This window comes from Alosa alosa, chromosome 20 (assembly GCF_017589495.1).
Source record: "Alosa alosa isolate M-15738 ecotype Scorff River chromosome 20, AALO_Geno_1.1, whole genome shotgun sequence".
In the NCBI taxonomy this organism is placed as follows: Eukaryota; Metazoa; Chordata; class Actinopteri; order Clupeiformes; family Clupeidae; genus Alosa; species Alosa alosa.
Window position 1 is genome coordinate 14,596,379 of NC_063208.1, and position 17,500 is coordinate 14,613,878.

Here is a 17,500-nt window from a genome sequence, read left to right on the forward strand (position 1 = left end):
TCGCTGATGCTTGTCCCTTTGAATACCTGAGTGTGTGTGCATTCATTAGCTGAGCTGGATGGGGAAGTTTCAGTCAGTCAGTGTTCGCAGAGCTGCAGGTAGGAGGGAGAGAGTTATCTATGTGAGCGCAAAAGCTGGAGGCTGAATGGTGCGTCAAGTCTGTCAAACACTAGACTGGGACGTTTTTTGTCTGTGTGAGTGTGTGTCAGTGTGTGTTTATGTGTGCATGTTTGCTGAGAGATTGTCGGTTTTAGAAGAGGTAAGACATACTGTACGAATCTTGTCAAATTCCCATACTAGAAACAGGGGCATTCATGTCTCTGTTTATGTGCATGTGTAAGAAAGTTTACAGTGGGTCAATCAGGTCTAAGGACAGCCTGAGCATCTCTAATAGGACATAACATCCCTTTATTAGCATAGGCAGGGCAGCTTCTCTGGGTAGAGGGTGTCACCCAGCAGCCTGGCACCACACGGAAGCTCCTTTTAAGGTATGGCCTGGCCAGAGGGGACATTTCATGCCACGTTACCCAGTTACGTTATTCAGAGTGTGTGCCAAAACCTACTTAACAGATCGAATGGCAAACAGAGAGGGCAAAGAAGGGGTTTAAATAGGGGTTTTAATTTGGTGACCAAAGAAGAGAGGGCAAAGAAGGGGTTTAAAAAGGGGTTTTAATTTGGTGACCAATAGAATTCAGAGCTGAACTCACTATCGATATACCCAGTTGCCGTTGTGAACAACCACCAAGTTATTTGTATTAATAATAATTTTGCATAATCATTTTGAGAGCTCAGTGCTTTTGGTATTGAACTCTCATACTTGATCTGTATGTTCTGGCAGCTTTGGCCCTGCAAAACCTAACTAGAAAAAAAGGGGGGGGGGGCGGTAAGTACATTACGTTAATACTTTCACAAGCATGGAGGGATTATGGCACCATACAAGCCACTGAAGAGAACACAAATCTCCATGAAACAAAGTCTTTCCGTCAGATGTGAGAATGGTTCATTGAATAACAGCAGTGGCACAGGAATGGAAAATGCCATCACAATGGCATGGTGACAGCAAAAATGGGTTTTAAAGGGGGTGAGGGGTGGCACACATTGCTGATTTACCATGTCGTTCCGTCCAAAGAATGTGTAGACAGCGTACAGGTAGTAGTCAAAGAGCTGTGAGACGCAGTGGATCACGTCAAAGGCTATGGGCTGCAGAATGCTCATCATCTGCATATACTTTCCTGAGGGGAGGGAGAGAGAGGGAGGGAGAGGGAGAGGGAGAGAGAGAGAGAGAGAGAGAGAGAGGGAGAGAGAGAGAGAGAGAGAGGGCGGGAGGGAGGGGGGAGGGAAAGAAAGAAAGAAAGAAAAAAAACAACAGCGCATCAGGCCTCGCTCCATTATTTCACCTCGACCAAACAGATCAATTATCTAATCAGCAAAACACTACTTGATTCACTTTCTCCATGCGGGAGTAGCAGACCAGTCGATCGTAAGAACCTAATTGCATTGCCATTTCAAGGTTGACTTGATGAACAAACAGCAAATACTTTTTAATTTATACCATCTCGCTTTGATCTCATCATGAGCACACACAAGTACACAAATAAAAATACACACAGTATTTTAATTCTTCAGAGACCAAATCATTTAAAGCAAATGACTTCTGTAAGCTCGTGCTTATAGAAAATGAACCCATAAAATGCCTCACAAGCCTGGATTCCTGAGTGACAAGTTAGAGCTATTGTCATGCTCATCTCACCAATAGCTTCCAGTGCAGACTCGTGTCAGAAAAAAAAAACTCTTAATGTTTGTCGAGTAACTTTCGCACGTCGATTAGAATGGAACAGTGTCCCTGAGGGGGGATTATTTAAACACTGACCAGTGCATTTCCATGTGCTCTCCTGGGGCAGGCCAATTGAATTTGTACAAGCAAGTAATAATGAATAAGTACAAGCACACACGAGAGTAATGCGGTTAACATCGAATCATGAGAAATGAGAGGGAGCGCAATACACTTCACTGTTTTTTTTTTAATGCTGAGACAGGTGCTTTTATTTCTTTGCCTGCTGCTTTCAGATGGGCCTCAAGGAAGATCGGCTTTGTAATCAAATCTCAATGGATAGTACTAGAGTAAGAAAATAAAAGGGGAGTCTGAAGACAAGAGCTGAACTGACAGGTAGTCGGAATATCTGTGATATTAGTGTGAGGGTGAGAGGGTGCCTGGGAACTTTATTTCTCTGTCTACTCCCATCATTGACATGTCCGCAATATAATAACGTCAAAAGAAATCGGAATCAGTTTGAAATAAGCTCAAAGGCACGCAGAAATCCTTAAAAAAACGTGCAATTTTAAAAGAGTACGTAAGTTGGGTCTTTTATCTAATGCTTAGCATGCATGCTGTCCACTCACTTCAAAAATCTCAGAGTGAATGTCTCTATGGGTATATTACAATGGAAAAAGGGTCTGTGGTTGAGTTGGAAACTCATGTAGATGCTACAAGAAATTGGAGAACAAGGCCAGAATGTTAATTGGCTTCATTATGGAAAAAACGAGATATAATCATTCGGAAGGAAATTAGGGTTCTAGAGCTAATGGGTCACAGCCTAGCGCACCAGGCTGTCACATCAGACGTTTCAATTACACATCAGACGTGAGCAATGACGGAGGAATCATTGGGTGCTAATGAAGGCAACGGCCCACAGGTCACACAGGTGGGACCAGGAGCTCACCCACACCATCCTAAAACGCTAATTAGCTTCTTTTGAACTGATCGAGAGAAGATTTCTGTTTATGAAGGATGAATGATATGCGAGCCACTTTTCTGAGATACCACAGGTGCTAAGGTGGTGGGTGGGGGGGGGTACAGTGTGTGTGTGTGTGTGTGTGTGTGTGCGATATTACTTACCGACCAGCCGTATGACGTTGAGGGTGGTGTTGGTCAGAATGGGTGCGTTTGTCTTGTTGAGGTTGTAGTCTGAACGCTTCCGGCTGCGCAAGGTCTCCCTGGAAACACTAATGGGAGATAAAAGGGGTGAAAAACTGCTTGCATTTACACTCCCATAAATAAAAACGTCAAGCACACACAGAAACATGCAGAATGCTTTGAGGGGGACAAAGGCAAAGAGTGGCAACAAGCTGGATTTGAATTAATCTTATGGAACATAAAACGGGAGGGAGTGGGAGTGTGTGTGGGTGGGTGGGTGTGTGTGTGTGTGTGTGTGTGTGTGTGTGTGTTTGGAGGGGGCTGTAGTGCTGTAAGTGAATTAAAAGCCAAGGAGACACGGAGAGCACAGAAGGACAGGTGGAGTCATCATAGGGTCCGCTAAGGTCATTAGACGTGGCCCCTTGGCTAAGCACAGAGCAAGGGCGTGAGAGCCCTTTCATTCACAAACTCATCTCATTAATCAGTGATGCGTCAAGTCCTACGCTTCCACTGCGGACCTCTATGCCCCCCACCCCCATCCCCCTGTCGGTTCGGCACATCACAAGGAAACATTTCATTAACTTTGAATTCGCTCCAGGGACGTACTAGCCACAGTGCAGTTTGTCTGATGCCTTAATGACCCCCTTTAACGGCATTGGTTTGCTCGTGTTCCGAAAAGTGACTGATTTATATGCTGGGTGATTAAGAATCATGCAGCCCCCAAATGAAGCACTTAGGAAGGGGATGAGCCAGGGGTAAACCACTGCAGACGGCAGCCACCAGCAGGCATGCCCTAAAGTCATTATGGTGAGAAGGAACATGTAAAAAAAGAGCATTTTAAACACATGGCACATGTGCGCCGCCCCCAATAAGGTCTTCCAGAACGCATAATACCAGCCTGTAGCATGGATAAATCTTCTGCTTAGCCCACATGAGCATTTGGTTAATCTCAAACAATTATGACATCACAATGCAACATGTCCATGGTTTGACGATTTGTCATTAAAGGCTTTAAATATGAAGACAAAATTAAAAAAGAAGAAAGGAAATAATACAATGAGACAAAAATGTGCTAAACCTTCTCAGCTGCCTATATTGTAATGAGGCAACTTAGAGCATATTTTGGAACACCGCACACTGTATATGCAAGCATAGTCAGTCAATTAAACAACAAAAAGAAAGAATTGAGACAATTTATACAGATTTCGAGAAGAGCTACCTCAAGCCATTTCCCTGTGGGAGACATATTAATGATTCCTTACTTATGAAGGAGCTCTTTTATGCAAGCCCTTTTTCTGAGGACGAAGCTTCTAGAACCATTCTAAATATAATCCACAAGGTCTTACATAAGCCCCCTGTTTGTCGACTGCATAATTAATTTCTTTGCCAGAGATAAGCGACTAATGCCATTTTATATATGTGCCATGCATCTGCCTCTGATGCAAACTGATCGGAACAGAAAGGTGTCTCATTAAATTGCTAATGCTGATCCCAACTGGCTCAGAGTGTGCGGTTTCGTGCCCCGTGAACTTAACAACCTTGAATAGTGGCCTAGATGTACAGTACAGTGTGACGGGAGAAAGTGTGTGGGCGCAGAACCGGTCGAGGAACGAGGATGCACATTACTGCTCGTGCCAAAAACACACAAGATGTTGGCAGGCTTATGGGCACCACTGGAGTATTTCCACTTCAACACCGACCAACAATTTGAGAGATTTGCTTCACCTTTTGACGGGCACGTCGCCCGTTTGCTCGTCCACGTAGTCCTGCTTGAGCTCCTCTGCAACATCGCTGTCACTGTCGTAGTCCTGGTACACATTCTTCTCCAGTTCGTCAGACTCGTACTGCAGGAAAACACAGGAAATGCGAGTATGTTAAGCAAGGGCAGAGCTGAACGATGCAGTGTTTCATTAAATTAATGAAAGGGGACAGTATTAATGTGTATGAATGTATCCACTTTCTTCTATCAGGAAACAAATAAGCAAACAAATGACATTGACATCACACAATGCATCAATGAAAAAAGGTGATGGTAGAGTCATTTGAAACAGCAATAATATCATACCATCTAATATAAAAAAAAACATCTGAAGACAAAACATTGGATATTAAATGGTCTGGATTGTTTGTATAAAACTCTGGATTGTTTGTACAAAAAATAAAGTTGACTTCACCTCTCATCGCTAAATTGAAAACTGGTCTGGATAAAGGGAGCTTAGGCAAACCCATGCAGATGTAATTGCTTTCTCACATTTTGATGAGTTCACAAAAATAAACAACATATGTACAGCCATATTTACTATAGCTATAGAGAATCCAAGGACCAAAAAAGACTTAAGACTAACCCATCCATCATCACCTTAACCAATCGGATTTGCATTGATCTCAGACATGATTAATTTCATTTCTGCACTAGGAAATCCACTGCTGTGACGGAAAAGTGTAATCCATGGAGGATGACTATCTACTGCATAAAAACACCATCAAATGCAATGTGGAAAAGAGACCATCAGTGAAGTCAGGCACGTTTCTTGGTGGGAAATGTTGTCAAGGCAGCGCTGCCTAGAAGGCGCTAGGGTTAGGCATGGGTTAAGGTTAGGGTTCGGGTTAGGGTTAGGACTAGGACTAGGTGCCTTTAAGTCGACGGTGGCAGCGCTGCCTGGAAGACGACGTTGGGGGCTTAAAACACCATCGAGCGTCAGGCACTATCAACGCTAGTTGGGAATCACCATATAACTCAATCCATTGAAGTGTAATACAGAGAATACAACTAGAAGTGGTGCAGAAATTAACACATTGAGGAACAATCTACAGTGGTAGTGTTGGGGTGCGATCAGACAAGGGCAGTTTGCCGCTTGTAAAATGAGGGGCAATATGTTGTAATAAAAATACAAATGACATTGGACGCTTTTATATTTGACATTGGGAGTTCCACTTCTTTCATTTCAAGGCTCAGGGAGTAAGCAATTAAGCACCGTGCAAAACACTTACTGATAAAATACTTCCCGATAAAATAACAACCGAAAAAAGACATCTCCCACTACAATAACAGCGACCAGTCTGATCCTGCCCTTAGTATACACCCTTTCAGCACAGGGGCATTTATGGGTGATTAAGAGTGAGGAAACACATAACCGAGAGAATCTCCAATTAATAGACAAGAGGGGCCGTTTCCAAACCAAACCCTGCCCACTGCACACTCCCCACTCCATCACGGAGTGAACTCTGCTTTGTAGCCACACTCCCAAAGGGCGCTCTTAATGAAGGGGGAAATAGGGGGACATATTGGAATGCCCTTCAGGGGAAAAGAAAATTGATGCCAGATTGATGTCGTTTTCACTGAAAATAATGAACATAATGAATATTAACAGAACCATCAAATATACTGTATGTTTTGGAGACCCTGGAACATATAGTTAGAATATAACATTCTTTCCTCTTTCCTCCATTTATTATGTGTGTGGAGTTGAATTTCATTATTTATTTATGCTATCTTTTCCATACAATGTATGCATGTTGTATTATGTAGGTCTACTTAATTCAGTGTTGCTTTTCCTTATGTCAGTTTCACTGATATTACTTTTTATAACAAATGCTGCCAATTTGGGCTGAACATGTCTGTCAGGTCAATTTTAAGGTCCTGCACACATGCCTTGCTAAGTGGTTTGGGAGCACACTTAGGTGGGGATCAGACTGACCAGCGGCAAGCGGCAGGTTTCCTATTGTTCTCTATGGTTCGGCAGTGGAACGGTGGCAGTGCTAGCGTTGAACAAGCTGAGCGTTGAACTTGGTTCAACTTTCAAAGCGTAACTCGAGCGTACTCAATGGTCAGTTTAGGCAAACTGTTTGTGTTGCTTAGGAACGAGGTAGAACTTATTATGGTCTGAGCGTTGCGTTACACTGGCCGCTGGCCAATGTGATCCCCCGCCTTAATGTGGTGGGTCTTTCATGTGGTGGTGCAAACAGAGTAGTAGTACAGATTACGTCCATCAGGGTTGAACTGAACAGCTCGAAGACCAGTGAGGGTCTCTGTCACACAGTTCCATCAAAGAGGGAGTTGAACACCCAGATGCACACACTATCTGTAGGAATGTTAGCCCCAGCTATGAAGAGGCTGACTGACTGGGAGATTATACATATTGAGCACCCTCTTTCGATAAGCAGCACTGTTCAACGGGATAAGACATAAAAGAGGAGCAGATAATGAATCAAAGAAATATAGCTTTACCAGATTATAAATAACTTATGACTGATTTTCCTACACAACATGAACATAGTGAAACAATAAACACAAAGATATATAGCCTAGACACAAAAGGGTGTGTGTGGGTGGGGTTTGTGTGTGTGTGTGTGTGGGGGAGTATTAATAGCTTACTTAAGCCAATCGATAAAACAGTTTGCTAATCAATAAACAAAGCCTAGTTCACGTGTTGATTTACACCTACAATACAATAAAACCCAATAAAATACAGTACAATAAAACTCTCTAAAATAGGCACTGCATTCTGATTCTGAAAGTGAATTATTCTTATTATTATTATGCGAGTAACATATTTTAACGTGCGGTTTTGGATTGTTATTACGCCATGATCATGTTCATTTTGAGAGCACTGATAGGCTATACAGTATAGTGTTTATGTTTCCAGGTCATGTGTCCCACCTGTCATATGCACCCCTCACTTTTACTGGGTTGATGTCACCTAAAATCTCACAGGCACACCTTAATTATAATTTCTGGCTACGCCCCTGCTTCAACCTAAAGAAACGTTTTTTTTTTTTTTTTTTCGCCTGGGGTAGTCGCCTGCTGTGGTTTTACTGGTCACCTTGTTATTTTATAGTTGTATCAGGTAGCTTAGTTGACTTTACACTCTCCTATGTGGGCCTAACACAGCCAGTTGGAACAGAACACACCAGAATAGGCCTGTTTAATAAGCAGGATTTGATGGCCGCATTCCTACACTTATAAAATGCAATTAAATGTGGAAGTACTCCAAGTATTCAGAATACGTTACTCAGATTTGAGTAATGTAACGGAATACATTACAAATGACATTTTTGGGCATGTATTCTGTATTCTATAACGCAATACGCTTTTTAAAGTATCCTTCCCAACACTGGTGGTGTGTGTGTGTGTGTGAGGATGCTCCATCTTCCCTCTCAAATGTCTCCATGTTGGAGCACCCATATCCCCATGGGGTTGTGCTGCGCTGCGCTGCACAGTTTACTCTCCATGGTGCAGTAGCTCATGCGAAATGTCACATCAAGATTCTGACCACAGGCACAGCCGTTACTCATTCCGTCGCCACGGCGCCCTCCACAAATCCTCTCTGACATCGCCGAGACTCGGGAGAGAGGACTATAAACTATTTAGCGTACGCAAACTAATCAACACTGGCTTAATTTTCTGGCAGTAATAATTAACTGTGATGCTGGCGGTGATATGTGGTGCGTAGTGACCCACTGAATGGCTGGTTGGGAGTGTCTGGTGTGGAGTTTAATTGAGTTTAAATGACAAATGATACAAAACAAATAAATGTGCCAGTCAATGGAAAAGAACAACCTGTGGAATCCAGTAATATTTGCATTTGCAATGCATTAATCAATGAATGATAAAATTAACCATCTACAGTCAGTCCCAAGGGTAAGTCATGGAGGCACTGGTTGAAATCAAGAACCTGAAGATTTTGTGACATTTTTTAACTAACTTGATCCATCAGTCAACAACAAAAACAACAACGACATTTGTGAGCATGGCCTTCAAAATACACCTGTAGCTCATCGATGTTCATAACCACAGGCATGAAACCTGAGGTCCCAGGTGAGGATGTGACATTTTGCCAAAGACCTTGCTCGGATCTTCTCGAAGCTCTGAGCTCTTACCCCGTTGGAGGCCAGCACGTCTTCGGTCTCCTCCTCTTTGCTGTCGATCTGCATCTCGAAGGGGTTGCCTCCCTGGAGGAACAGCGACACCTCCGTGGGGCTTGTAATGGACGAAGCCTGGCGACTGGGCGACACTGACGGGGACCGACACTGGCCCATGAACTTGAACTCCTGTAGGGGACACACAGATGCATTACATTTCCATTTCAAAATGGATGTAGATCTATATGAAATTGTTCAGAAGATGATGTTATCTTACTGTAGACATTTATTACAGTTTCTACAGTTATATCAATACGAGTGCCCTTTGGGAAGTAAACGTACAACCTTGGGGTCCTTAGCACTGTTCTATAACAGCTGAACTAAAGAAACAAATAAATAACCTAACTAACATGGCGGTGTCATAAACTATTTATTACATTGTATTTATGGCGGGGTCATAAATGATTGACTTTGCTATAATCAATATTACAAATGTCTTCACTGCTATCAAAAAACACAGCATGTTTGATTGAACACCAGAACAAATCAATATCTGGTGGATATCCCTGCTTTCAGACCACACCCTAAGCCTTTTTGTGTGTGTGTGTGGGAGGGGCAGTGGATTAACCGTATATTTGCATCGTCAGGGGGCATAGAACTTTAAAATAGCAGGAGGGGTAGTGAAGCAGAGAACGGCTCCGTGTGAGTCTATCATTTCAGACTGAAGAGAGCCACTTCCCCTTCATTAAGATTGGACAGGAGATAAGGTGGTGCTTTTGACAAGGAAAAAGGGAAAAGGGGAAAAAAGCAGGGGCTTAAGAAAGGGCAGTGTGGTCTGCAGCACACTGGTAAAACCCATCTCTCGCTTTGGCTGGTTGATAAGGCTGAACCGCCAAAAAAAAAAACCCTTAAAAGTCAATGAGAGCACGTCGGAAATGTAATTATGATGACATTGTTACATTTTTCGCTAGAGATACTACAAGCCGAGATGGATTGCCCTAATAAATAAAAAGCCAGGAGCCGCCCTTCCTTCTCCCTCTCTTTCTCTCTGTGTGCAGTCCCTTCTTGGCTTTGAGTGACAGGGCCACATTTCCATCACCACATAATTACCGGCCCCTACCGCCACATTTTAGCACAGCATCTTGGTCAAAAAATAGCCCATGAACTGAAATAACTCTCATTATGAATTCAGGACAATTAAAAACAGGATTTGAACAGTGCTCCCCCAACCCTCTTAAATAGGAAAATAAATAAAAAATAAATAAATGCCAAAAGGAAAGAGTTCAGCCTCCTTGGATTGACACGCTGCATCCATCATGAGCTTCAGGGACGCTTATATGCTAATGTCCCTCATTAGGGATTTCCACTGGACGGGCCCCAGTCTTCTCCACAGAGCCTCTCTGCTTTAAAAGCAAAGCCTGCCACCATTTCTTTTTTTCTTTTTTAGAGAGCAGAAAAACAAAAAGGGGAGATTGCTTGATCGTTTGCAGAAGATACAGCACTGAATGTGGGGATTGGGGATTGATGGTGGCAGCAGAATCCAATCTCTTTTGCATGAAATAATCGAAAGAGAGAGACAGAGAGTGAGATGCCGTCGATTCCATTCATGGGGAATTCTCCAGTGAATGCGTTTACACTGCGGGGTGCCCCGGCATGTGTTTCCTAAGATATATACCCTCAGAAAAAACCCAAGCAGCCCCCTTTCAAAGTCGTGCAACACAAGAGAAAGCCTCTTTGAAAATTCTACACGACTGGAAAAGCTTATCCCCAGCCATAAATGCTGTGGTTTTTTTTTTTTATACAGATGAAGCTATTGTGAGAAAATATATCTTGTGGATATCACGGTTGAATTGCAGAGCACCTATGTCCATGCTTCTCTCCAAATTGCCAAAGAGAGCCATGAAGCATCTGTTACATTTCCAAAAGGGGACTTTCACCCTGCTGCCTGCATCATTTTAACCCAGTATCATTAACGCGGGCAGAACTGAAAAGCCTCATTTAATAAATTAACAACAGCTATTGAGGCGCTTGTTCTGGCAGGACTTCACCATCTACCGAGATGCTGGAGGAAAAAAACTGGTCTTGTAATCCAGATGAAAGTCTGCCAAAACAATAAGTGGAATATTCTGGTGCATACACTCCATCTTTTACAGCAGTGGGTGAATATTGCTAAGAGCATGTAGGATTAGCCAAATTGTTACGCAACCAGACAGTGTTATTTTTGTTAGGAAAATAATCAATCACAAACATGGCCAGCTTCAGACACATTCATCCAAAGAGACTGCCAGCACTTATTTCACCTTCAGTTAAGAACACACTTTGTTAGGGCTTGCTGTTGATAGAAGTGCTGTGTTTTAAGCACAATGCTAATTTAAGCACGATGTTGCCTGTTATATTTTGGTATGACAGATTATGTGTACTCATTTATCACTCAAAGTCTGTCTTGAATTCTCTCAGTTGTACACAGAGGTTTCCCAGTGCATCCACAACCTCAGCTCAACTTTACCAACCAGTGTTGCAAAGAAACTTTCACTTTGATCAGAACAAGTCCTGTGCTCAGATCAATGCTGCAGAGAGCACCTCTGCCAGAAATGAAAATGACAAAAAATATGATTTTATCAAGAGGGATCCAGGACAGCATAGGCCAAAAGCAGAAAGCAGATGCTGCTGGGTCACTGTGACAAGACAAGAGTCGGTTCAGCCTGAGAGGCTGGTGATGGAGTGTCGTGCCTCATCTACATATGTAAATAGAATGACTCAGCCACTGACAGAAATACAGAAATACCTATCAGATCTGATTAGAAAGGAATGAAGCCCAGTTGGGTCTTCATTTCATCCCCAGACAGACAGACGACGACGACGCGACGCGACGCATCGCACGCCAAGACACGACACGCGACACGCACGCACACACACGCCTGTCTGCTTACGTGGAGCTGGGCGATGCTGAAGTTGGATTTCACAGGGCACAGCTCCCATGTCTCATTCTCCAGGAACATCCGCAGCTCCTCCAGGCGAGTCCTGTGACAAACAGCACACGTAATGACAGAGATGGAGAGAAAGATAGAGAGAAAGGGATGGAGAGAAAGATAGAGAGAAAGGGATGGAGGGGAGGGAGAGAGAGGGGTGGGGGGAGTGAGAGAGGAAGGAGATGATAAGAGATGACAAGAGGTTAGGATTTGTCAATTAAAAGCCCTTTGGAGTTCCTTTTTGAACTCAGTCCCTTTGGGAGGCGGACGGATATTAAACACAAATACAGCTGGGAAAGGTCAGAGGGAGTGTGATCAAGAAATTGAGAGAGAGTCAGTAGAGGCGGGTGGTAAAGTGTGTGTGTGTGTGTGTGTGTGTGTGTGTGTGTGTGTGTGTGTGTGAGAGAGAGTGAGAGAGAGTGAGAGAGAGAGAGAGAGAGAGAAAGAGAGAGAATGTAAGAGAGCCAGGGCAGAATAATAGAGAAATAGAGACCCAGAGACAGAAACAGAAAAGGTCACTGAATGAGAGACAGCTTAGCGTGGGAGCTCCACTTATTCTGTGGATCCTATGGACCCTTTCAAGAGAGTTCCATTATCAGCATCATAGTTGGCCCCACAAGGCTTCCTTTTTAACATTCCATATGTTATCTTAATGTAGAGGAAAACGATTGGGGCCCAAATGGAACGTTCAAGCATTGTTTTTGTTTTTATTGTTGAAAGGGTCTATATAAGTGTCCATGGCCGCCAGACTGAGGGGTCAATGATGAGTGTCTCCTATTGAATGCCAGTGTGAATAATCCTCTGGACCCAGAACAACACAATGATCTCACCACACTCGAGTCCTCAACTGCAGATGGGCATCAAGCAACCACCCACCAAAAAAAAAAAAAACACGCTGAAATTGAGCTTCTCTTTTTTGGCAGCATCCAACTGAGTACAATTCTCCAGCAGCAACATTTCCCTGAACCTTGATGTGGACCCATCGCCAGTGTCACCATCCCATTCCACACCGCCCCAACCCCAAAACAACCCCCTTCCAAATCTGCATACATCACTACAAACATCTCCCACCATGCATCATTCATATTGATGATTACAACTGGTCTTGGAAGAAAGAGAGAGGCAGGAGTCATTCTTTATTAGCGTGCTAAAGCCGTGGGGCACAATATATATTCTAATGGCCCGGTGCGCTAATGTGGGCTAGTGTGTTGGCTGAGGCGGTCCCCGCGCTCAAGTGCATGATGGGTAATCAGTTTACGCAATACACCCAGGCTGAACGCTCACTGCCAATCCTGGGAATAATTGGAAAATTATGCCCAAAGAGAAAAGTGCAAGAACCGGAGAGCGTTTTGAGGGTATGAGTGATGTGTGTGTGTGTGTGTGTGTGTGTGTGTGTGTGTGTGTGTGTGTGTGTGTGTGTGGGTGTGTGTGGAATGTTTGGAAGAGGGAGGGTTCATTGACTGTGGGCGGGACGCACATTGGTGTTTGGATGCTTGCCACCCTGTGCTTACTGAGGAAGTGCTGGCCATGAAGCCTGTAACTGAGTTTGCCTGTCTGTTTCTGCGCGCCTGTCAGAGATGGATGGACTGCCATCGCTCGCTGATTAGCAATATCTCTCTCTTCCTCTGTGTGTGTGTGTGTGTGTGTGTGGGTGTGTGTGTGTGTGTGTGTGTGTATGTTTGTTTGTTTGTGTGTGTGACAGAAAGCAAGTCCTCGGAGAGCTTGAGTACACTATGAAGTGAGTAAAAATGCATTAATGTATGCATGTTCAAATCTCAGGAAGTGATTCCTCCGTTATTGTTTCCTCTGTGTGTATGTGTGTGTGTGTGTGTTTGTGTGTGTGTGCTCAAGTGTGCACATGTGTGCGTGGAAGAGAAACATCCGGAGGTCATTACTCATTGCTGGCATCCGGCAGGTGCTGCTGATGGCTTTTTAAAATCTCTCCGCTTTGCATTTAAATAAGCACATTTGCACGGCACGCTTTGTGTCTGTGTGTGCACGTGTCTGTGTGTGTTTACACATGATTGCTGGAGTCAATGTCCTAGCAATCTCATTCGCATCACACATCCCTGTACCAAAACAGACACAGTGCACAAAGACTCAATGTTGGCAACCTGTCATCATTAACATACAACTAGTCTTGGGGAGAGGGGCCCGCAAGCCATGCGGTTCGCTTCCTCGGGCAGCATGGGCAGTGGCATGGCACACTTGACCGATGAGGAGGATTAATCCACATGCCCACAAGCACAGCTGCGTGACTCGGGACCTGAGAGAAGACTGGGTGTGGACGCGTTTTATCATGACTCGGGGAGGACCTGAGAGAGAATTAGGTGTGGGCGCCGTTTGGTCAAAGGTATCGACCCAGAGGGACGGGGGGGGGATTACAATTACTGTGCTCAGGGAAATCCAGCAGAAAAAGATCACCTCTGCCAGAAATTAACAAAAAAAACCTTGAATATAATTCAAAGGGATTCCCTTTCTTTTAGGCTTTCCCTTTCATATACTGAGGCCAGTGCAATAATACTCACCCTAAACTCAGTCAATCACAGTAATCTCTTTCACTTAGACCTAAGGCAGGCATTAGAAACCTTGAGCACGTATGGTATATTAACTAAGGAGAGGAGTAAGAGTGGGGAACATAGGGTACGAAGGAAGAGGGGAAAGACACGAAGGAGAATAAAAAAGAGAGAAAGAGAGAGAGAACATCGGAGTACAGAACATGGGCTGGCATCTGAGTGAAACACACCTGGAGTGTAAGACTGAAAATAAGGGATCGAGGCTGAGAATGAGCATAAAACAAAGGAATTAACGAGGACTGAACATTCAGACAACTAAGCTAAACAGAGAGAAATAACCTGAAAGAACAGAGGAGAAATAGGGAGAAGACCTCCCCGCTGACAGGACTCACCTGTGGTAGTTTTTGAAGTAGTTAACGCTCTGGCGCTTGATGGACTCCTGGAGGACCTCGGAGCGGCTACCACAGAACTCCTCCCCCACCTGCATCAACCTGAGTAGTGACGGGCAGAGAGAGAGAGAGAGAGAGAGAGAGAGAGGGAGGGAGAGGGCAAGGGAGAGGGAGGGAGAGAGAGGATCAATCTCTTGTTAATCTTGGATACATATCTAAAGTGTATCTCAAAGTGTTTGCCATATATTGTACTCCAAGCATTCTCAGTGTAAACCTTTATTCTAATATTCTGCTTTGGCAATACAAATATTTGTCATGCTAATAAAGCTCACTTCAATTGAACTAAATTGAATTGACAGGATCAAAACGACAAGAAAAAGAACAGGGAAGTCCAATGTAATTAATTAGCTCCATCAGGTTATGTCAGACCGGATATGGCAGGGCTCCTGCATCCCCAGTGACCCGTTAACGTGAGGGCAGGAACTTCCCAACGAGGGCCGCGGCCCTAACAGCCCTGAGTAATTAAAAAGCTTGTAACTCGCGGACTGATGTGTGACGGTTTAGTTGCCCACCGAACAAGCAAGCTCATTGATGCTGTTCTTTTGTTTCAGCATCCCATCCCCCCACAGGATGGGAGTTTGGAGCACCAACTAGGGGAAAAGTTAGACGGGAGGGGGGTGAGTAGAAGGGGATGGGGGTAGTTGGGAGGGGCCGGTTGTGCTGTCACAGCCTGTCCTACTCCTGCTGGGGCAATTAGCACTAATGAGGACGCGGCGTCCGCACCGTACCTGCTGATGACATCCAGGACCACGATGAAGTCGTCGTACTTGAAGTTGGACATGTCCGTCCCCAGCAAGTAAGCTTTCACTTTCAGCTGGACGTCCTGTGGGGAGACGAGAGGCCGGACACACATCATCAGGGAAGGGGGGTTTGGGAGTTGGTGATGGGAATGAGAGAGAGAGAAAAGGAGGGAGGAGGAAGAGAGAGAGAGAGAGAGAGAGAGAGAGAGAGAGAGAGAGAGAGAGATTAGAAGTGGAAGGATGAAGCAAAGCAGAATCCAAAGACGGACAAAAGAGCAACAAGGAACGTCAAGCAAGTCAGCTGACAAGAAATACAGAGAGTGTGGAGAAATAAGGACAAGGTGTCAAATGGCAAAGAGACACATAAATATGGGTGATGTGAGAGACAGGGGATAATGAAAAGTGATAAACAGACAGGCAAACGGAATCAGAGGTGAGAGAGCGAAAAAAGAACAGAGGAGTCAAAATAGGACAGTAGAGGGAAAAAAACTGAAGAAACAGACAAAACGGAAAGATAGATAAAACGGAAAGACAGATAAAACTCATAGAACAGAGAGACAGATAGGGAGACCCCAGACCCCAGGCTGTGAGAGAGTGGGGGAGCCCACCTGCCAGATGCGGCTGAGGCCGTGCTCCAGCTTCTTCTTCACGTAGGTGCGGCCCACCACTGCCTCGTCGGATCCGTCCTCGCTGCTGCCCTCTGCAGGAAGACACATGTCAGTGCACCCCCCTCCAAAACAAAAACACACAGCAGCACAAACGTCCCTCATATCAAACCACCCTCTTACTCTCCTGCAGTCCTATCAGAGCTTGTTAATTCTGCCCCACAGCTCGGGCTGGCCTCTCAAAGTGTTGGTGAGAGAGCAGCGAGACCCAGGGTGGCCTTGGGTCTCCTGCTCTCCGAGCACATGCATCTCATCATAGGGCTCTTGGGATGAGCTTTCAAGTTTAATAAGTCATGTGCTCCTGCCGCCACATTAGACTCAGCCATGTCCTCTTTGGCATCAGAGCCAAGTCCATATAAGTCAGCTCTGCCAGAGGACACTGGGATAAATGTCAATAAATAAATAAATAAATGTGGTGACCCAGACAGTGAATGTGGGATGTGTTGGATGGCTACAGTGACACCCTTCCTTTCTCCCCTCTCTCCCAGTCACCCTCTAGAACCATTTTCCCTGGAGGCAATCAGCCTAATATGCTGTTTGAGGTTGACATCTGTGGAGCGGCTGTCCATCATGGCACTCGGCGGACAGAGTGTCAGCTGATGACGCGAGCAGCGCCATATGCCAAGGACGTTAGGGCCGTCCACCCAGCAACCCCTGTTATAATCTCACTGGTGTCAAAATCGAAGCGTGCGCTAAACGTTGGGAATAAAAAAAACCAAAACAACAGAGATGTAAAATACACGTTTAGATACACACACACGAGATCAAGTGGGGTTCACGTGGGGGGTCAGGTTCAGCGAGCAAGACCTTGGGATTTCGTACGATTGGCGCAGAGCGTTTTGTTGTGACCGCAAATGTGCGACAGAAAGTGCCTAGAGCATGCCCATCGAATTTTCCCGTCAGGCTTGGCCATGCAAAATGAATGAAAGCGCTAGCAGTGGCAGTGGAAGGAGAGAGGATAAATGGGAGAGACGGGGTGGGAGGATGCTTGAGCTGGTTGTACTTAACCTCGGAGCGCCGCACGCTTTTGCAAAACAGAGATGCGAGCAGAACAGATGGGGTTGTGGGAGCGGGGAGGGGAGAGAGCAGCAGAGTCGTGACACACACACACACACACACACACACACACACACACACACACAGCAGAGTAAAACCAATTCAGTCTTCAATGTCGAAAAAGAAAGAAAAGCACTGGAAAATGAACAAAACAAAAATCAAAGAAAGGGAAAACCATGTTCTACACCAACACTAGAACACCATTTGGCAATAAGGCAGGGCAAACCACACAGTGTTCTACACCAACACTAGAACACCATTTGGCAATAAGGCAGGGCAAACCACACCGTGTTCTACACCAACACTAGAACACCATTTGGCAATAAGGC

General features: G+C 44.8%; 1 protein-coding gene across 3 annotated transcripts in view; it reads right to left on the reverse strand.

Annotated features, from left to right (window-relative positions):
* Positions 1-17,500, reverse strand: part of vps50 (VPS50 EARP/GARPII complex subunit) — a 137,970-nt gene that overhangs the window by 51,245 nt on the left and 69,225 nt on the right. For all 3 annotated transcript variants that reach the window (XM_048229255.1, XM_048229256.1, XM_048229254.1), the window contains exons 14-21: positions 16,059-16,150; positions 15,439-15,533; positions 14,654-14,752; positions 11,707-11,797; positions 8,795-8,965; positions 4,640-4,758; positions 2,897-3,003; positions 1,111-1,232 (exon numbers count right to left, since the gene is read on the reverse strand). In XM_048229255.1, the coding sequence (XP_048085212.1) occupies positions 1,111-1,232; positions 2,897-3,003; positions 4,640-4,758; positions 8,795-8,965; positions 11,707-11,797; positions 14,654-14,752; positions 15,439-15,533; positions 16,059-16,150 (896 nt within the window). The remainder of the gene's footprint in view (positions 1-1,110; positions 1,233-2,896; positions 3,004-4,639; positions 4,759-8,794; positions 8,966-11,706; positions 11,798-14,653; positions 14,753-15,438; positions 15,534-16,058; positions 16,151-17,500) is intronic.